This window comes from Anopheles arabiensis, chromosome 3 (genome assembly GCF_016920715.1).
Source record: "Anopheles arabiensis isolate DONGOLA chromosome 3, AaraD3, whole genome shotgun sequence".
Taxonomy (NCBI): domain Eukaryota; kingdom Metazoa; phylum Arthropoda; class Insecta; order Diptera; family Culicidae; genus Anopheles; species Anopheles arabiensis.
In genome coordinates this window covers 82,763,514-82,785,243 of record NC_053518.1, presented here as the reverse complement: position 1 = coordinate 82,785,243, position 21,730 = coordinate 82,763,514, and the positions used below count along the sequence as shown (strand labels likewise).

At 41.7% G+C, this 21,730-nt stretch overlaps 1 protein-coding gene across 2 annotated transcripts; it reads left to right on the top strand.

Moving 5' to 3' along the window:
* Nucleotides 1–257: 257 nt before the first annotated feature.
* On the top strand, nucleotides 258–17,631 carry LOC120902917 (protein scylla-like). Of its 2 annotated transcripts, none has more exons than XM_040312001.1 (4): nucleotides 258–1,346; nucleotides 3,900–4,512; nucleotides 4,638–4,748; nucleotides 4,897–17,631. In XM_040312001.1, exons 1-4 carry the CDS (start codon nucleotides 1,229–1,231, stop codon nucleotides 4,979–4,981), a joined length of 927 nt encoding a protein of 308 aa, XP_040167935.1. In that variant the 5' UTR covers nucleotides 258–1,228; the 3' UTR covers nucleotides 4,982–17,631. The 2 variants fall into 2 exon arrangements, with proteins under 2 accessions (XP_040167935.1, XP_040167936.1); XM_040312002.1 differs by lacking the exon at nucleotides 258–1,346 and adding an exon at nucleotides 2,269–2,891.
* The last annotated feature ends 4,099 nt before the right edge of the window (nucleotides 17,632–21,730 follow it).

Sequence of the window (21,730 nt, the reverse complement as noted above, 5' to 3'; positions counted from 1 at the left end):
CGTGAGGCACTACACACCGACCAGCAGCGCACACATAGAAAAAGAGCGTTTTTTTTTGCTCTCTCTCTCTCCCTCTTCTTCTCTTCACACTGCGCTCTATATCCATCCGGCAGCAAAACCGGCAGCGTGCCGGTGTGTGCGTGCGGGCTCGCTGCTTCGTTCTTTGTTCGCCGCTTCGGGCCGGTCCGGTACACGGGCGCGCTGCGACAGTGTGCGTGCGCACCCGGGCTAGCTTATAAATAGGGGGCTCGGTTGCCGGCCGGGAATTACTTAGTTTCTTTCAATTGAACAAGCAACATCCTCTCGTTACATGAAAATCAGCAAACTCGCATCAAACGGCGAAACAACAAGAGACAGAGAGAGAGAGAAAGAGAGATATTGACAGTGAGCGAGATACAGAGAGTTTTATTAGTAAGGAAAGCGTTTAAAGCAGCACGCAAAGTAGCAAAGAGACGTGTTAAAATCAGATTTTTTAACAAAAGCTCAAGTGACACTGCTGAATGGGAAAGAGAAACGACAAAAAAGTGTTTTTGTGCGACAAAGTGAGTGTCTGAAAATTCCGGCCCTGCCATAAGTCAACCTGCAGCACACACACACACACACACAACCCCAAGTTTGGAAAGGAAATGAGGAAACATTGATTTTTCCCGTTTTCTTCGCATCCAATTTGCAAAGTAATAATACGGGGCTTTTGCTAGTTCAGCGGTTGACAGGTTCTCTGCTTCATGTTTGACGTTTGTCAGGTACAGGGACACAACACGGTACAGCGGCGAAAGCGCAAGCGAAGTGGGCTGGAAAAATCGTTGTGACACCCCGTTTCAACCCAACCCCGTGTGAAGGCGTAAGTGTGTATTGTGCGTGCGTGTTCGAGGCAAAAAAACCGACGACGACGACGACACGATCGATCCAAGTGATAATCAAGTGCTGTGAAATTACAAATAATACATTTTAATCAAGGAAAGTTAAAGTCCCAGAAAGTACAAGACACACACACACACACGCTGCTAACTACAAGCAGAAGAGCAAAAGCTGAAAAGTTCAAATAGCATTACTAAGGCGAGAAAAAGGAGCAACAAAACACGATTAACGTGTTTTTTTTTTTTTGTGTTCGTACGCGTGTGTGTTGTTCCATTTGAACCGTGAGTTTTGTGTGTGTGAAACAACCGAACCCCACCCCTTCCACCCACCAGGCAAGGGTAAATCGGGGGACTTTTCGCTGTTTTTATTTATGAGTGCGAATTTGGCTGCTATCGACGAACTGGTTGAAGAGTTTCTGAAAATGGAACTCATCTCCGTGCCGCCGTATCCGGGCCAGCTGGGCTACCTGGGATCGACCAAAGTGAACGGTAAGTGTCAAACACAGATCAAAAAAATTGGGTAAAAGGAGGGGTCCTCCAACCGGTGGGGAAATGTTATTTTTGCTCTTAAAGTTTTCTGTCTTTTTCCTTCCCAAAAATGTCAAAAGTTTTCTTTTGACAGTTTCTCGTTTTTTTTTGTCTCTTTTCGTCTTCTTTGATGGTTTTTTAATTCATGCAACCATCCGACCCCCAATCGCCCGACACGACGGACACGTGCAAAAGCGTGAATTCTTCCCTCCCCCCCCCCCCTTTCGTGCTTGCACACGCACGAAATCGCGTGCGACACTCCCTATCCCCCCATTTCTTGCGATCAGCGAAAACGCGAGAAAAGACAGGAAAAAACGCGATTTTTAACGCGTGCGTGTATACGTGTGCTTGTGTTCGTCTCGTGCGGGTTTTGCAGCTCAGCGCTGTTGCTAAGTGCACAAAAGGTTCCCCGTTTTCGTGCCGGCCTTTGAGTACGCGAGCGAAAGAGCGAGCGCAAACGAAGGAGCGAAAGAGATGCACACATCACAGCACCTCTTTGCTCCCCACAGGCTGGTTTTGCGCGATGGGGAGCCGGCTAAAAACCAGCTGGTTTCTCGTGAAGCTGTCAAAAGCGAGAGCGTGAGCGAGAGAGAGCGAGTGAGTGGTTCTCCCACCCACAGCTGTGTGGCCCCGAAAAGCAGGAAATGCGCACGAGCGAGCAGGAGAGCCTGTCAATCGCTCTCGCTCTCTCTCTCGTTCGTTGCGGCGCGCGGAACAGCTGATCGTCGGGAGAGCTTGTTGTGGCTCCGTTACTTTGTGCTCTTTTTGCTCTCTCTCTAGCGCAGCGCGGTGCTCGCTCGCTCTCTCTCATTCACACCCTTCTCCCCCTTCGCGCCGCGCTCGCACACTCGCTCCTCGTCGGTCGGTCCCTCTGCCAGTGGACGGCCCCGTCACTCGCTTTCGAACCGTCGGACGGGCAACACACAAACAGCAGCAGCAGCAGCAGCAGCAGCAGCCGGGCGCGCGCTCTTCTCTCTCACTCACTCATCCCACCTCCCTTTTTCGGACATTTCAGGCCCTGGCCCCTGCTGTGCGTGTGTGTGTGTGCTCGTGCGTGCGTGTGTTTTCGTGTGTGAATGTGGTGTGAAATGTCGACTGTGACGGTGGTGCTTGCGAGTGAAAAATAGTTTTATTTTTCGTGTTTTCATTTTCCTCCAAAAAACACACACACACCTTTGTTTTTTGCCACTCACACACAGCACCGCACTAAAAGCGCCGCTGTGTATTGCTGCTTTTCGTGGTTTCTGCTGCGTTAGTGTTGTGAAGAGAAGAAGAAGCTGCTGAAATGCGGCGGTGAAGCCTTGTTTTTTTCCTGCTTGTCCGACAAGCTGGTTGCGCTTTCGTTCGGTTTTGCCAGGTTGAAGAAGCGCTTAGTGAATCGATTTTGGGCTTTACAATTTGTTGTGTTTTTTTTCCGAGTGTGCACCAAAGTGTGTGTGTGTGTCGTTGTTTGCGGTTCGAGCTACTACTACACGGCATCCACTCCCGGCATACGAATGTACATCAGTAGGTATTCTTTGTACAATTACACAAAAAATAAGAAAATGGAAAGATCGATTTTTGGTGTGTTAGTTTTGCTCGGAAGTTGTTTTTTTTTTTAATTCCTATTTTAGTTTTTATTTTGTATCTCTCCTCTTCTGCCACATCCCATTTAAAAAGATCGATTTTCTTCTCCCTGTGCATATTCAGCGCCTGCTTTGTGTTTGTGTGAGTGGAACTGCAAAAGAATGGCTCCTAAAGCCTCCCCAACTGCGAGTGTGAGAGCGAGCGAGACGGAACACGCTCGAACAGCTGTTTGTGTGGCTCCACATGCACTGCTTTTCCCTTAGCACCACCACCGTGGTGCTGAGAACCGTCCGATCGATAGAAAATGGTTTCGTTTTCACTTTGCCCCAAAGTTCTCCAGCGCCTTCAACAGAAGAGCGGAGTGGAAAAGAGCTTTTCATGCTCTCTTTAAGCTCTCTCTCTCTCTTTCTCTCGCTCGCTTCAGTGGAAGTTTTTCCTGTTTTATTTTTTTGCTGGTGGAGCATTTTCCTTTACCCCTTTTCTGTCTCTTCTCACACTGCCACACACACACACATATAGACGGTCGAACTGTAGGAGGGAAAAATCCCGGAACCTTCGTTCCACCTTGGGATTGGAGGCGAAAAAATCTCCAGCTGAGCGTGCTGTGTGTGTGTGTGTGTGTGCGTCCCTCATTTTGGGGAGCTAACATAAAAATCGATGCTCCAAAAGAGAGTGACAGCAAGAGTAAGAGAGACCGAGCAAGTGAGAGCGAGAGCAAACAGGAAAAACCTCGGGAAAATCGATTCTGACGTGGCGTTCGTGGCACAAACGCGCACACACAAAGAGTGTGAAATAATTGTAGATAAAATGGGGTGAAAAGAGGGGTGGGTGTTGGGGTTTGGGAATTAGCTTTTTGTTTAAATGCTTCAAAACCTTTTATTTATGTTTGCCTTCACATCACCATTTTTCTGATGAAACCCGTTTCTTTGCTCTTCCCACTTTATCCAGATTTCCGGACACCGTTGATGCCAATCCCGGCCAACAATAGTAACAAAAATTCTAATCAAAGCCAACGCCATCAGAGCCAGCCGCAGCAGCGGGAGCAGCAGCAGCAGGCCGCCAGCCAGCAGCAGCAGCAGCTACCATCCAGCCAGCCGCTGCGCAGTCACCATCACAACAACAGCAGTAGCCATCACCACCATCACCATCACCATCACCACCAGCAGCTGCTGCAGCGGGAGCGGGAGGCGAAGCAGCAGCAGCGAGAGCTGGAACAGCAGCAGCAGCAGCAGCAACAGTTGCTGCAGCAGCAGCAGCGTCAGCAGCAACTGCAGCAGCAGCAGCAGCAGTACTACAGCGAGAACCAGTACCCGCTGGAGCCGGCGACGATAGCGCTGACCGCCTCGCCGCACGAGGATGCTCTCCAGAAGCTGACCCAGCGGCTCGAGAGCGAGCTGCGCATCGCCAAGCGGCAGCACCTGGCCTGCACCGAGGTGCTGCTGCCGGCCGACCTGCTGCCCCGGATATCGGCCGAGATGTTCGAGCAGTCGGAGAAGGAACCGTGCGGCATCCGCGGCTGCACGATCTACATCGAGTTCGAGGACGAGCCAGACAACACACGGTGAGTGTTTGGGGGTTTTTTTTTTGTTATAACAGCCCTTCCCTGAAAAGCAAAAACAAAAATCTAAACGATTTACTAATAATATTCCTTTTCTTCTCTCGCTCTCTTGTGAATCTGTATTGCAGGCGGATTGCGACGATGAAGACCGATCCGAACACCGTGTCGACGTTCGAGCTGTACCTTACGCTCAAACAGGACCGAAGGGGATGGACCTCGATTTTGCCACAATTTTTGAAGTAAGTTTTCTCCTTCGCCCCTTCATTTCTCCTTGTTTTGCGTTCGTGTTGCGTTGCGTTTGACATTGTTTCGGTGCAGCGCAGCCTCCTCCCCCTCTTACATGTTCTTACACCGTTCTTCTTCTTCTTTTTCCTCCCTTTTCTTTAGAAATTTGGCACGTGGCAGTACAATCATGATCAGCCCGGAGTTCCGGCTGACCAAGAACAAGCTCTACCATGCGTACGCCGACTAAAGGGGGCCCCCCGAGGGGCAAACTTATCATTGCCCCCCCCCCTCCGCCTCCCCCTCTTTTCCCCTTTACTTCTCCCACCCCACTTATCTGCCTTCGAATCCCGTTTTTGTGTGTTGCAAGTGCAAATTGGGACAGGGCCAATACAACTGAACAAACCTACAACAACAATGTGTGTTTCTCATCACCACCCACCCCACCGTGTGTGTGTGTGTGTGTGCCCAACACAGCATCAACATCACACGAGCACACCCCACCCCCCCCGTTTGGCGGACCGGTAGGCAGTAGCAGCGGCTGACCATTTTGTATTCCAAGAGGAGGAAGTAAACTACACGACCCACCCACCGGTACCCACCCACCCCCCCCACCACCAAGAGCGAGCGCGCGCGCAGCCAGCAATTATCGAAGAAGAAAAAACAAGTGAAATAATGTGCATTTGTGTGTAATGTAAATGTGTGCAAAATTGTGCAACGAAGAAGAAGCAAGCAAAGGAAAGCGGAAAAAAGCAAAAGAATAAGTATGCGTAGTGCAATCTGTGATTTTTCTCTGCGCACAGCAGCATAAGCGTCGTAAGTGTGTGTGTGTGTGTTTGTGTGGAACGATTTGCTTGATTTGAAATCATCTCCTCCACCCGACAGCATCGCAAGCAGCGCACACACACACAAAACCCCCCCCTTCGAACTGTGATTATGTGATTATGATATGCGCTCGAATCGAATTGTTTTGTTTGTGAATGAAAAAGAAGAGGAAGAAGAAGAATACGAAGCAGAAGAAAGCCAAAATGCCATCGAACCGGAAGCTGGGGAAAGGAAGTTCTCCTGGGAGAGCGCGAAGCAACGTGTGGTGTTGCAATGTGGACTGTTTTTGGCGGGCCCATCGCGTGTGGCTCCCCGTGGTCGTGGGTGGTGGTGGTGGTGGTGGTGGTGGTAGTGGAACGTCTGCAACGTCTTCAAATCAATTGGTGGAGAGAAGAAGAGCACGGGCAGCCGCTATCTCTCTCTCTCTCTCTGCATCGTTAATCATCATCGTAGTCGTCACCATCATCGCCTCCCCTCCCCACGTCGTCGCAAAAGGTCGGCGTGGGCAACCCTCGTCGGCTCGAAGGATACTCCCCCGGCAGCACCAGCTGAGCAAACATGGGGGAGGAGGTTGGGGGCGGTGATCTGCGTTCTTCAAATCATCCTGTGATCGTCCCTCCGTTTTGTTTTCTCCGTTTGGACAAACCCCCGGCTCATTGTCGCCATTTGTCGTCATACGCAGCATACGGAGCTGCGAGCAGCAGGAGCCAGGCAGGTGTGTTTGATGTGGTGGCGCGGTGGACCTCGATGGACCCACCCTCCCAGCCAGACCACCCGGACATGTGGCCCGGTGAGTGAGTGTGCGGAACTTGTTTTTTTTTTTTTTGTACAATTACAATTAGGCAGAGCAAAACAAAGCCGGTAGAGGATGCAGAGCAAATCGCAGAATCGAATTTTCAAGCGTATTTTTCTTCCTTCTAACCTCGCGTGCCGAGTCCAATCTTTCGTACCAGAGAGATACTAGTGAGGAGGTCACGGCGAGGAGAGAGAGAAAAAGCAGCGAGTAATAAGAAAAAGGGAAGAAAAACACGATTGAAAAAACAATACAAACAAATTACACTCTAGAATACGTTTATATAGGAAAGCCCCTATCTCTCAACCCTTTCCCACACACACACACACACACGTACACACACACACACGTGTGCGCGTATTACTATTGCAAGATGCAAACGATTGATATGCATCGCCGCAAACAAAAACAAAAAAACGAAACGAAAATCGATTTTCGAACGAACGCATCAACTTCCCTTTTAAGTATTTTATAAATATTTAAAATGAAGGCAAACCAACAACAACATCAAACGTGTGTGTGTGTGTGTTTGTGTGAATGTGGAAAAAGGGTGGGAAAGGGTGGAAAAGGCTCGGTTTAAAAACCAGTAATGGAAGAAAAGAGAAAAAGCAACAACAAAAAAACCCCCCCAAGTGATGTTTAGTGTGTGTAAGAGCAAAAGCTAAGCAAAAGCATAAACACGTAAGCAAACGCAAGAAAAGCTGAAATGCTATAAGTATATGAACAAAGCAACGGTGTAAAGGTAAAAGGAAAAAAAGGGATTTAAGTTCAAAAACAGCAGCGCAGAGAAGAGGGGATGAAAAGAGCAAACACAGCACAGAACTCACACTCAACACGAGCAAAAAAAAAACACCACCACAATAACAGAAACGTAAATGATTTGCAATACTAAAGCTTAATTAACACTGATAATAGTAGCAACTGGGTGAGGAAAAACTCCAAATTCGAAGCAGGAAGAGCATTGAACACACTCGCGCGTACACAGCACTGTTGGTCCGGCACACAGCCCCACACTTTGGAAGGGAGTGGGACAAATACACCCACCACAATAATCTACCGGACGATCGACGATCGACTAGCACCGTTTGCGGGAAGGAGAAAATGGTTTGGCTTTCTGCCTTACCTTTTTCGCTGGTTTTGGTTTAAAATTTTCCCTTTTTTAACCTATGGCACGGTTTAGTTTATTGTTGTAATTTTTTTCTTCTCTCTTTTGAATAAGATTTTTAAGCGATGTCCGTTGCTTCTTCTTTGTGTGGTCACGTTTGCTGCCACTTCTTTTATTTCGTTTTTTGCTGTTTTTATCAGTAAGTTTTGCATTTGTTTTTTTTTTTTTTATATGTGGAATAGAAATTGCGCTTAACCATATCGAAATGATGGTTAAAATGCGTTCTTCTTTCCCGTCGTCTCTTTCTACTACTTTGTTTGCGTGTACTGTAACACAATTTGAACTGTGTTCGCCAATTGGTTTTTTTCCCCCGGACGAATCGTAACATTTTCGATGAAGTATTTAAGCGCAACAAGTCAAATATTAAATTGAATTACTTGTAATTCATTATCTAGTAACGTTCTCTACTTTTTAATCAATTTTTTTTTTTTTTGCTGTATTTTTCGTTGTTGGTCGTGAACTCATTTGCGTTCCCTTCCAAATATTTATTTGTGTTTATGGTGGATTTTGAAACGGAGTCCAAAGGCGTGCGTGTGTATGTGTGTTTCAATGCTATTGTTTCTGGTTGGGTTGCAAAAACAAACAAACAAAAAACCGCCTTTTAACTGTGCGCGAAAAAACCCGCAGCTCTTCTTCGATTCTTGTGAACCGATCCGATTGTGATGATTTCCTAGTGATTTTCCAATTTTCCTCTTTACGTAGTACGTGTGTGTGTGCGCGCGAAAAAGCGGCTCCCCCCCCGAATACACAATGTGTAGCAATAGGGGGGTTGGGGTAGCACTCCATGATTTCGCCTTTCGATTTTGCGATAGGAGAAACAGAACTGTGGTGTGGCAGGCGCCAAAAAAAAAAAGAACAAAAACACACACACACACTAGGAGTTTTAGGGCAGCGCGTGAGAGGTTTGTTAATTTTTTTTAAATATATATTGTAGGCATGTACAAAAAAAAAACAAAACAAAACAAAATCAAATGCATAAGTTTGTTCTTTGTTTTTGTGTCTAAATTTTTGCAACATAATTATTCTCGCCCCGTTTTTTTTTGACATTTTTCGCATTAGCGTGTGGACATTCAGTTCAGTTCTCACATACAAATACAATTACACACACACACACACACACTCACACGAGCAACACATATGGGTAGAAAGAAGGGAGAGCAAGTGGGAAAAAAAAGCGAGAGGAACCAGGGGTGCAGAAGTGTGTTGGGTGCATGGTTTTAGGATTTTCAAATTTTTTTACAAACACAAACAAATTAAGCGAACGAACTAATGCTCGTAAGAGCGCGGCCGGCGACAGAGTGGAGGCGAAGCATTGATGAATTGGTGGGGAGAGAGAGAGAGAGAGAGAGGTTCGTTTATAATATGATAGCAAACTTACAGTTTTGCGTTTATCTCTTGTGATTGATGGAATACAAAAGTGGAAGGAGAGGAGTGAGGTTGGAGGATGTAAGCGGGAGAGAGAGAGGGAAAGAGAAGTGTGATTGCGCATTTTCATTCATTCATGATACAAATTAAGGAAACGCGGGGAGAGCAAGAAAAGCGTAGCATTAACGTACTACTATCGAATACACAAAAATTACAAATGAAAGTGAAAATAGAAGAAGAAGGAGAGGGAGAGAGAGGAAGCAAAATAATCGTAGCGTAACGAGAAGGGAAGAGGAAGCACGAGAAAAGAGAACAAAAAAAGAGAGAGAGGAAGGCGAACACGCACGGTGGTGCAACACACGTTGCGCGCGCGATACAAACTAATTTTAAGGGCCAAAATGAGATATGGAAGATTGGATGATGAGTAAGTGTGTTTGTGAAGCTCATGTTTGTTTTTTTTTTTAAATCTTTTTCGACTCTTATCTGTCTTTCGAACCCCCTCCCAACACCTGCTTTGGCGTTATATCTGCTTGTTTTGGCAAAATATTATTCATATTTTAAACATCCTCAAATTTTGCACCAATTTTTAACCCCCTCCGCAGTCGGCATCTCATGCTCCATGTATTAGTATTTTGTGTTGTGTTTGTTTTGTTTTTTGAAGACAAAAAAAATGCATTTTCAAACATGAAAATGTGTCTCTGTTGGTACAAAAAAAAAAAAAAAAAAACACTGTCGTTTCATCCAGGAATGAAATGCATAAAAACAAAACAAACGCAATTGCCTAGTTTTCGAACGATTCGGAATACAATTCGGACCTTGTATAGTTCCTACCTGCCTCCCCACACCACCACCACCGCCGCTCCCCGAGGTTTGTTTCCCCGAGATCGAGATCGAGCAAAACGGGAGGGACAGCAGAACAAAATGGTTTTGGTGGTAAGGAAAGGAAAAAACATAAACGACACAAAATCAAAACTTTCGCTGAAGGAACGACGGGGCAAAGGGGAAAATGAGAGAACTGCATGTTAAAAATTGGAAGTGTAAAAAAAAGGGTTGGGAAAAAGAGAAAAGCAAAGAAAAGAAAAGAAAAAAAAGGATTAAAATTAACGAAAAGCGAAGCAGGAAAAATGGAACAAAATTAATGATAAACAGATTTAAAACAAGAAAAAAAAAATTAAGTGCATGGTACACAAAAACTAACATGATAAGCAACACACAAACCACATACAAGCAGAGAGGAGAGGGAGAGCGAAGGAGGAGTAGGAGATGATGGTGGAAATGCAAATAGGTGGATAAGCCAGTGGAAGTCAGGAAAAGCCGATAATAAAGCATTTGTGAGTAAAGGGATGGAAAGGAGAGCAAGCAGTGTAGGATGAAGACACAGAAACACATTACACATTACGCCCATACACGCATAGTAACACAACTCAACACGAGCACACATTGAAAACAGTCAAAAACACACAAACACACACACACACACACACACAGACAAACTATACACGCAACGTGTACCGATTCCTTAACTGACGAGGTAGCTCTTTTCCTCCTGTTCGTTTGTTTTTGAAACAAGAAAACAAATCATTGATCTTAAGCTTAAGCATTGAAAGGAAGATATTTTTTGAAAATGTTTTTCCTTCCTTCTCTTTTGTCTAAAACAAAAGCAAAACAACACACACACACACACAGTGGTGTTCCCGGTGTTGTCTCTTTGTATAAATTATTCGAGCGCCGTGCGTCAAATACAAAAAACAGTAAAGGAAAAAAAAACAACTAATAGCAGCGCCGCAGCAAACGAAAACAAAAGTTTATCATTTAAAGAGACAAACAAACACACAGACACACAAGCAAGTTAAGATAAGAGCGGAGATAACATGTGAATACAACACAGAGGGAAAAAGGAAAATGGAGTAAGCGCGAATAAGGAAGCGCGAGGATAATTTGTGAGCGCGCGCGCAGTACCGGTGCGCACCGGGCGAGCCGAGTGGAAAAGAATTGCAGGAGAAAAAACGGGAAAACGGGACGTATTTCCCTCCCCCCCCCCATCTCCCAAGCACCCCGCTCACCCCCATTGCAGTGTCGTGTGCGTGAAGAAAAAGGGAGCATAAAATGTGAAAAAGGAGAAAAGAAGGAAAGGATAAAAAACCGTTTCATTTGTGATATTTGAATTTACGAATTAAGGATACAAAATATCTTTCTCCTTTTTTTATTATTATTACCTTGTGTACTACCTACTACACCTAACTCTACCTTTACCGCTACTCTATTATTATTATTATAATTTGTTTTTAACTTATGTGTAGTGAAACCCCCCCCTATTTTCCCGTTTTCTTCTGCAAGTTCTTTTCTGTGTTTTTTTTTATTATTTGTGATCTCACTGTCTTTTGTTTTTAAGACATCCAATTTAGTCTGTAGAAGTTGTTTTTTTGAAGAAAAAATAAAATACCACATGGAAAAAATGTGCAAAATAACAAACATACTTTACTTTTGTTTTCTTTTTTTCGTTTCTTTTATCATTTTTTTATTTATATATTTCTCTACCCTCGTCCGTGCACCGAAATATGTTCCATTCTGTTCTGTTGTTCTTCTCCTGGTTTGGTTTGTTTTTCTTTTCACCTTTTGTTTTCGCTTTGTGTTTTTCGGTTTGTTGTTTCTGGGTTGTGTGTTTCTTCGGTGGTGTTTCGAAACTTGGTTGTTATTTCTTTCTTTCTTTCTGCTCTCTATTTATTCGGTTCGGTTTTCCTGCGTTTCGGGACGTTGCGTTTTCCGTTTTGCGGTTTATACCACTTCAGTCATCACACTCCAGCACCGAAAGAACGCAATGCAAACGAATATCAAAAACAAACTACAAAAGTAAGACAAATAAAAACGCTGTGGAAGAAGAAAATATCAATTAGCCCATAAAGTGCGCGTGCACCTTCTCACAAGCCTCATTTACTGTTCAGCCACACCTGCACCCGCGGATAAATAGTGAAACCGAAAAGCCAATTCCGTAAACCAAGCTCAACATTTTGCATCTTGTCCGTCGGCCCAGGCTCGGGAGCCGCAAACAGCTCGCGTTTGTGTAATAAACGGCCAGTAAATGTCAGTAAATGGATGAAATTAGCAGTCGATTGTTTAATGCATTGGCAGGTCTACACACACACACACAATTTATCCCAAACACGATGGAAATAAAGAGAACTACACTGAAAAGTACACACGGCAACACAACACACACACCATTATTCAGATTGCATTTGCTTCGGAGTCTTCTGAGGAGGCGCGAAGAGGAAAACTCACAATTGTTTGTTATTGATTGAGAATTGAGAAGAGAATAAAGCAAAAAAAAAAAACAAACAAACAAACCACAAAACCACGTGACGAATCAATCGATCGAAAATCCAACCGAAAATGGAACATTAAAGAAGAGAAAAGATAATTATCCAAAAAATAATGAAACAAAAAGAAAACTTACCAAAAAAAAAACAAACAAACAAACAAAGTATATGTATGTGTCTGTAGTAGTTATTAACAAATTAACCAATAACACAAAACAAACGAAATCGTGACAAAAAGCAAAATAAAATTATGAAACAACACAAAACCAAACAAACAAACATATTTTACAAAAGCTATAAAAAAAAACACTTTTCCCCAATTCTAACCGTTTTGTCCACCGAATGTGGGGCCGCTCATCGATAACTCAAGATGATACGGTGAGCTCTACTGGTCTACTGGACCAAAGAACCGGTAAAGAGAAGCAGACAGACGAACTGAGAGCCGTGTGAGTGTTTGAATAGGAGAAGAGCGATGGTTCGTTTTGTCGTTTTCTTCACATTGGCCGAGCCTTATTAACTGTGCGGTGTTCTATCGATGTTTGCAAGAGGAGGGAGTGAGCGTCATGGAGAGTGAAAGAGGGTGGTAGATCATTCTCTTTCAGGCAGTGGAAAAATTGCATCCCTCCCATTTGCGGGGAGCGCTGAGCTGAAAGCGACAAAGATGGAAGATTTTAACGAAATCCCACCAAAAAAAAAAAAACATTTAACCAAACCCTTATCCACCACACAGGCTGGTGCGGGTGAGTAGTGTCGGTGTCTGTAAATGCTGCTCTCTCCCCCGTCTCCCCGTTTCGCTTTATTGTCTACTCCCCCCTGTGCACCTGGGACACTGGACAAACTGTGAACCATCTTTGCTTTTCTGGGGACCTGGCCCGGTACTTCGGTGCCTCCAGCCAGGCGAGAGAAATTCGGTTTGTGTGCTCATACTGAAGTCTGAAAAAAAAGATTGAGAAGCCATTAAAAATCAACCCACAAGGCGGGCGACACGCACGGCTCTAGCACGGTGGACAGCAAAAAGAGCAGAAGGTATGAACTTGAAAAAAAAAACAATCGGTTAGAAGCGAGGAAGAGACAAAGAAAAAAAAAGAAGAAGGAAAGCAGAAAACAAAATAAAAGTACTGTGTGTGTGTTTTTTCTATATTTATATAATATACATAAAAATATATATATACACATATGTCGAACGGTAAGGGAGGTATGAAATATTAATCGAGAAAACAAAACCAAAAAAAAAACAAAAATACAACAAAAAAAGAAAAGCGAAACAAAAACCGTCAGCAACAAAAGAAGTAAGAAGGACGAAAAAGAAAATGTGAACAAAAAAAAAAACAAACAAACCAACAATACACAACAAACTAGGATTTTCAAATTTGATAAACTATTGATAATAATTGACAAACTCGACAATTTTTTACACACACACACACACACACACACACACACGCAGACGCAAATTAACAAAAACAAGCAAGGAAACGAAATACGAAACCCAATACACAACAGCATACACAAGGAGGATGTGTTGGTGGAAATGCATCCAACCCAGCAAGGAAACCATAAACAAAGCAAATCAGAGTACAGTCGCGCGTGTTTGCTTTCCGCACCACGAACTTTATCATGCTGTTTGCATTTTTGTTTTTAACGGATGCCAATTTGTCATTTGTTTCTTGCTCGATGATGTCTATTCATTCAATGCAGTCCTTTTAGCTCTATTCTCCCTTATGGGAAGAATATATATTTAATATCCTTTGATGATTTTCATTCGTTTTTAAATGATAAAATCACTCTATAATTCATTTTTTCATCAATCTCATCGTTTCATCAATGCTGTTCTATTTTTAAATTTACATTCCTTATTAATTTGTCTGAGATGTCGCCCTTCTCCTAATTGGTCCTACTTGTTGCTTTGAACACATGATCAAACAAACCACTCTTAATTTTTTCCGCAAAAAAAACAACTATGAAACATTACACTAAAAAAGAAAACGATAATACAATCCATATCCCGAGAGTAAAACCAGCAGCAAACAAAACAAAACAAACAAACAAAAGTAGTAGAATGAATATAAAATTATTAACCTAAACAAAACCAAACAAAAACTCTACAAAAAACACAAAACGGCTTCAGTCGGTTAACGTCGGCGTGAAGCAGAAGAGAGCAGCGAAACACAGTGCAAGTTTAATGGATATAGTAGTCGAACCTTAGGGGATAGAAAGCGTGCGTTTGGACGGTTTGACCAGTGAATGTTTAGAATGCGGGCAGGCGAAGAAGGCAAGGCAGAGGGTGGAAAGGAATAAACAAAACAAAAACACATACATACACACGCGTGCACAAAATAATCGATATGTAATTGTAGTAGATTTTTTCTCTCCCCCCGATTTCCGCAGAAAACCCGCAAAACCGTTCAACAGCCGAAATGCAAAAGCAGCAGCAACAAAGAAAAAAACCAAAATCAGACGGCAAACAGAACCATAGTTGTATTGGTAATTACAATAATCTTATAAAATGCAACCAAAACACATAGCAAGCAGGAAAAGGTAAAAGGAAGTAAGAGAGAGAGAGAGAGAGAGAGAGAGAGAGAGAAAAGAAGAAAAAACAACAGCAAAACGAAATACAAAACTCTAACCAAATCATTTAGTAGTGGGACGTATGTGTCTTTCGTACATTTTTTAAACACTAATATGTATAAAAAAAAAAAAAACATTTGTTGGCTCTTATCCATTAATGCTCGGACGTGTTGCTTCTTTGCAAACAATCAGATAAGCACCAGTAACCAGCAGCAAATAGACATATTGGAATAGAGAGAAAACCCGAAAACGTACTACAAGAGCATAACGGCAAAAGCTGTAAACAATAGTAAATGGTTTAAGTATGGAGCAAAAAAAAAAAACAACAAAACAAACAAAACGAACCAACACAAACACAAAACAGACACACTACAAACACAGAGAACGAACGAAACAAAAACAAAAAATCAACTTATTAACTTATATGTGTACATGTGTATAATCAGCAGCAAGGATTCAGTGGGAACATCTTGGGTGGGTTTTTTCTATTGCGTTTGCCGCATACATCTGAGAGTAGCGGACAAGAAAGACCGCCGCGTACAGGAACAACGACGTGAATGAACTGGAGTAACGCTTGTGTTTCCCATATTCAAAAAAAAAAAAAAAACGAATGAAAAGGGAATAGCTAGTGAGGCGAGCCAGCATAAGTGTGTAAAAGTGTGTTTCTTAACCTGCAAACGGGAACAATAATCATTTAGTTTGGCGTTAAACGTCAAAGGCGTTTGTTTTTTACGAAAGAGAGAGAGAGAGAGCGCTTAAGCGGTTGAGGTTGAAGCGGGATGGTCGATGGAGGCGCCTGGTACTTTTTGCAAAGAAAGCGAGCGACACAGCTTACGTTACTGTTATGACGAGTCGTACGACCGTGTGCGTGTGCGTGTGTGTGTGTTTGGTTGAGCGAGATAAAAAAAAGGGACTAATAGCTGAGTTGTGTTTGCTTCCAACGGGCAGGGCAACGCGGGCACGAACACTCAAACCAATCGATGTACAAACAATGTATTGATTAATCGTTTACCCTACTGTGTAATACCTACTATATAGATAGTGTTAGCGTGTAAGTATTGATTACTGTGCTGTATTAGTCGTAGTTCCACCCAGCTAACGATGAGTTTCTGCTTTTCTTGCTCCATTTTTCAGTTGTTTTTGTTTTTTTTTTGCTGTTGTTTACTGCTCTAATTTACCTGTTTATGTTTTTGATTGAGTTGTTTTGTTCACTTATTTAGGTTTATGTTTCGTTTTTTTTTTGTATGAAATTATTTATGTTTTTGTTTCTTCTTTCCAATTTTATTTCTCTCTCTTTGCAACTTTCCTTCTTTTACTAATTTTAATTCATCGTTAGAACATGGATGAAAACTCTTAACGTGATATTTGTGATCGTAGATCCCGATGCTCCTTACTGCGCAGAACCAACGCGCACGCACACACTCAAACACACACACGCTCGAAACAAAGCAAATCAAATCAACCGAGTACTGCAAGCACTCTAGAGTCTATCCTACAAGTACAAACATAAAGCAGATAATAAGACCGTTGTAAAACACCAGGCGCTCCCATCGGCAGCGAAGGCAACCGCAAGCGGTGGAGCGGGAAAGGAGCGGTAAGGTGTGTAGTGTAGGGGGTATTTTTAATCATCAGTATTTGATAAGTTTGGTCACTTCGTTGTGATACGTTATTCGCCGTAGTTAGACGAGCCGCCCGTACTGATAATGGTTGATAATTTCTCCAAACGGCTCTAGTATTTTTCCAATTTAACGTCCATGCTCTGTCAACCAGCAGCAGTAAAGTGGGTGGTACATCTGGAGAGGGGCAGGTTTTCCGGTGTAGCGTGTGTTTTTTTTTTCGATTTCGAACAATGTGATTTTATGTTACGGTTGTTCGCCTTTCCTCTTACGAGCATTTGGACAGCGACAGCAAAAACAGATTTTTTTTTTTTTCAAAAACAAAACGTGAAACTACTTTAGTTGATACCGTATCAGGCAATTCGAAAGCGAAACAAGCAAGGAAAACAAAAAACAAAAGACGAATACAACAAAAAAACAACGCTGTCTGTGTAACTCTGTGTGTGTGTTTGTGTATGTGAGTCGAATAGCGATTAGAAAGGGGCGAAGAACGAAGTGAAGAAAACAATGCGATGAACAGGCGTGGGGAAAGGTAAAGCACAACAAATTATAAGTGATAGTATCTAAAAGTGATAATAAGTAAGGCACACGTGTCCGTACGAGAACAAAAAGAAAACCAAAATAAGAAAACAAAAAAACCAAGTTAAGAATAAACACAGCAAACAACAAAGTGTGGGCAAAAGAGTGAGTCAAAACACTGATCGCAAAGAAAGGAACAAAGTAAAGAAGCACCAAACAAAACAAAACAAATAAAAAACAATGTTGGAATGAAAAGTTGCAAAATCATGGTGCAAAGGTGTGGCAAACTAAAATTCCCGATCCAGTGGTAGGCGCATTTAACAAATTACTCATGATCTTATAATAACAACAAGAACAGAAAACAAAAAAAGAACAAAATAAAAAATAACAAAACAACTCGATACTATGTGGTGGACAATTTAGCGAACAAAATAAATCTTACAATTTGAAAAAAAAACAAACAACCAAACTAGTAAAACAAGCAATCTTGGTGGTTTTGTGTGGAACAGAGGAAACAAACGGATAACATGGAAAACCTAAACTTGGTGGCAGAAAATACGCCCCAAGCAAGGTGTTGAAAAGTGGGGACAAGGAAAGAAAAGCTTTTTGCCCCTTCTGGGCCCTCTTGGGCCCTGGGTTGTGTGTCCACTCTATCCGCACGCCGTCTCTATCACTCAGCTGGCATAGAAGATCTGTGCATTTTGGGAATACCTTTTGAACAAAAAAAAAAAACAACACCTTAGAAAAGGATATCCGAAATGCTGACCACCAGAAACCGATCCATTTCCATTGTCCCCGCGTTGTGTGTTTGACAAAGCGTAATAAAAATAAATAAAATAGAGAAGAATTAAAAAAAAACATAAACAAAACAACAACAAATGATCACTTACAAACACAAAGACACACATCACCACACAAGACACAGGCCGTCGTTGTTGTCAATTTGTTTCGTTGCTTGTATGTTGTTGTTGTCGTTTGCCTTTTATACGAGTGTGCGTGTGTGTGTCACGAATTTAATGATGCTGCTGCTGGGCGTTGTTGTATTGTACAAAAAAAAAAAAACAAAAACAAAAATGCAGAAACGAAATGAAAGAGAAAAACAATGATCGCAAAAGGTTTCCGAAACCACCTTACACATCCTGTTTTCCCGCCCCGATAGCCCCTACCTACCCCCGTCGTAGAATCGGTGTGTCCGTGCTGTTGTCCGTTGTTCCGCTGAACCCGTGGGAGAAGGCTAGAGTCCCCTGGAAAAGTTCAAATACTACCTACCCCTCGTTTTCAAACCCAAAGCGGAGGTACCCTGCATTTGCTTCCATTTGCGCGCGCGCGTTGTAGTCCTGCTAATGGAAATGTTCATGTGATCGTGTGTGTGTGTGTATGCGTGTGGGAAGCAAATGCGCATGCAAGAAGAAGCACATTGTGATAGAAAACATCCTTCTTCCACGGTTTCAGCGGATTTAACAAAGCAAACGAACACAAACGATACACCCCCTTTTTGGGAGGCACCACACTTGGCACAGCAGCGTTCATGAGCGTGTTGCTACCTTTATCATTGCAGAAGGAGGATAGTTCGTTCGTTGGTGCGCAAACAACACGCACGCACGCAAAATGCAGGAAAACACACAAAAAAAAACACAAACAAAATGGTAAAATGGGAGGAAAAAATAAAACAAATCAATAAATCATGATACAAATTAGCAATGTAAGCGATTATTAAGTGTAAGCTGCAAATAAGAATGTGCAAGTACTAATAAATATACCAAAAAGAAAACAAAACAAAAAAACGAACTAAAAACAAACAAAATCACATAAAATTTTGTTTAAACAACATGTGCAAAAAAAAAAACAAAAAAAAAACCACAACATAAATACACTAGCGCTAGAGTGAAGGATACAACAAATTTTAAATGCTAGCGAAGTAAAATTTCGAGTGATCAAATGGAACGAGATCGAACAAATCAAATCAAATAATTTAGCTGTCTGCCCCAGCTTCAAGTCTAAGCCACTTCAAGTGAACTTCTTTCTAAGCGTCCAATCTTTGTGAAACCAACCTTCGTCGCAGAACAAAGAAGCGATAACCAAAACAACGGAATACAAACATCCGTACTCTTCCGCCTGTCCCCTGACAAAGCTTCAGCACAACCAAACCAAGCGAACCGATTTGCAATGTCCGTGAAGCAATTGCGATCGCTGGCGTCCCCTCCTATCGGACCGAACGCGCCTTTTATTCGATAGTTTCTTCTTAAGAAAACGCTCCATTAAAAGATATTAAAAAAATAATGATTAAAAATGAATGATAAACAAACCAAACCTAAAAACAACCATTGGTGATTGCGCGAAACGCACAAATTGTGTTACTATACTTGAGTTCTAAACTTCACGCACTGTGGTAAGAAAAGGAAAGAAGAGCGGATGAACGATTAAGAGCGTGTGCGCTAGGAAAGCGAGCTACCAAAATGCAAAAGAATGGCAAACGAGATGAGTAATAAAGAAAACAAATCGGCAAACAGCGAACTTAGGATTGCAAATTGAAAAAAATAAGTGAACAAAATGTCAGAAGTTAAACTTGCAAAGTGAAGGTGAACAAATTATTTGTAAAAAATGAGGAAAAAAATAAGACTTTTTTTGTGTGCGTAAGTGTGTGCAAGTTGATAGGATTGAACAAAAAATAAACAAAGATAAAAACAGTTGAACGCGAAGCAATGTGTGCTGTCGGGGAGCAGCACAATCACAACTTGAATCGAGAGGGGCAAAGATGAAAACAATAGGAAGCAACAACTACAAGAGCAAGCGAGAAGGTCGAAGGTCTCAATAAATTCTATGAATTTATACAACAAATGCGCTCTTTCAAGGAAACGTAACGGGCGAATGTACGGTTTTTAAGCTTTTATGTTTCTCTTGTGTTGAATTAGGAGCCCTGTTCCGATGCAAACTTATACAAACAAAGAAACAAATGAAGATGAAGGAAAGCTGAGTGGAGGTGAAACGAAACATTATAGAGTATTCAATTGAAATAAAGTACTATGTGGAAATGAATAATAATAACAAATCCAAACCCGGTTCGAGTTCACATGGACAATTATCCGAAAATAAATGATTTTTTTTGTAGGTAAGTTGGCAACACGTAAGTATTTATTACCATCAAAACATTAAATTGCTTTGTTAGATGCAATTTTGCTTTTGTTAGATGACAATTTTGCATGATCAATTGCACTCTACTATAGCCATATCAAATGACAAATCGTATATCAAATCAAACGATCTAAAGACAACTACAACCCTACCTAGTTAAGCCCAACAGAGCCAACAGGTTGCATGCAATGGCGTACAACCCTTTCCTTCAAGACCTCGAGCCAACCCAAAATAGGGTTCGGTAAGAAGGCGAGCAAGTGATCGGGCTGCCTACGTGCATCTCGCCTTCTTGGAGGCAGCGAGTAGATCAGCCGCTCGGTTCTACATCTGTATCGGCAATCTACGGACGGTGTGTATGTGTGTGTGTATACCGTTACAAACCATAGGGCGGGCTTAGTACGGTGAACGATCATGGCGCTCGCCGACGATGATGATGGTGCTGGGTACCGGTGGTGGAATTATTTGCACCGCGGGGAGGACGGCGGATTCATTATTGATATTATTTTTCGCTCGCCAGTTTCACGCGTGGAAAAGGTCAAGCCCTTTTTTTCTTTTTCTTTTTTTTTGTTTTTGCTCGCCTCGCACCGTTTGCGATCATTCTGAGAGGCCGTTCATTAGGAGGGAAATATATCGCCACGGTGGTAGGCAGCAGTATAATTGATGTGGGTCATTTTCATTCAATCAAACGTTTTATTTATTGGAAATGTTACCCCGATTAGACATGCGCCGGTATGAATAAACCATTTTTTTTTGCAGTAAGAAAAGAGCAAACTATCCTTGTGATAGACTTATGATAATGTATTTATTTTTAAATAACATCTTATATGTTATCCACAGTAGGAAACAATATATTAGCGATAGAAACACATTAAATCTGTTAAAAGGGTTAATAGGTTTTATGAATGCTTCCCATCATTTTTCTAATACCTCCCATTTATTGGCTATTTTCCAAATTTGTTTAACTCGTTTTGTTTCAAACGTGTAGCGAAAATGCCAAAAACTCGAAGTGAGGTTATATAGAAAACGATCAATAAACTGTAAGATTAACTAAGAATTGGAGTGCAAAGAGTAAAAAAAAAACATCAGTACAACAGTAAAAGCAAACAGCAAAACGTAAAATAAAACATAAAAAAAGATAGGAAAACTGCAAAAATCGTTCATAAAATAACAGAAAATAATGAGAAACTCAGTGTAACCAAATATTACAACAAAAAAACAGTATAAATCACTATGAGGAGGAAGAAAAAAATATTTAAGAAGAAGTAAAAGTAACAGAGAAAATAAAAATAAACACAAAATCATTTAAGAGAACAGTCTAAATGAGGAAAGAGTGTACTGGATAAAGTTTTATGCAAATTTGAAGAAAAAAAAAATACAATAATTCGAGACAACATGGTAATAAGAAATGAATGAGAAGGAAAAAAATGATATTCAAAAAACTAAACTCATGATATTAAAAATAAAAAAAATAAAAATCAAATCAGACTTCGTATTCAAAATTAGATAATTAAATTAATAAAAATGAAAACATATTTAAGAAAATAACAACATTATGAAATAGAAATAAGACAAACAAAATGAGGAAAATATTGTGAAAAAGCGAAAAGATAATTATTTCTAGTTCGTTTTTATTTCCTCTGTTTTTTAATGTTCGTTGATTTATGAATTGCAAAGCTGTCATGTAAAATGTCAAAACGTT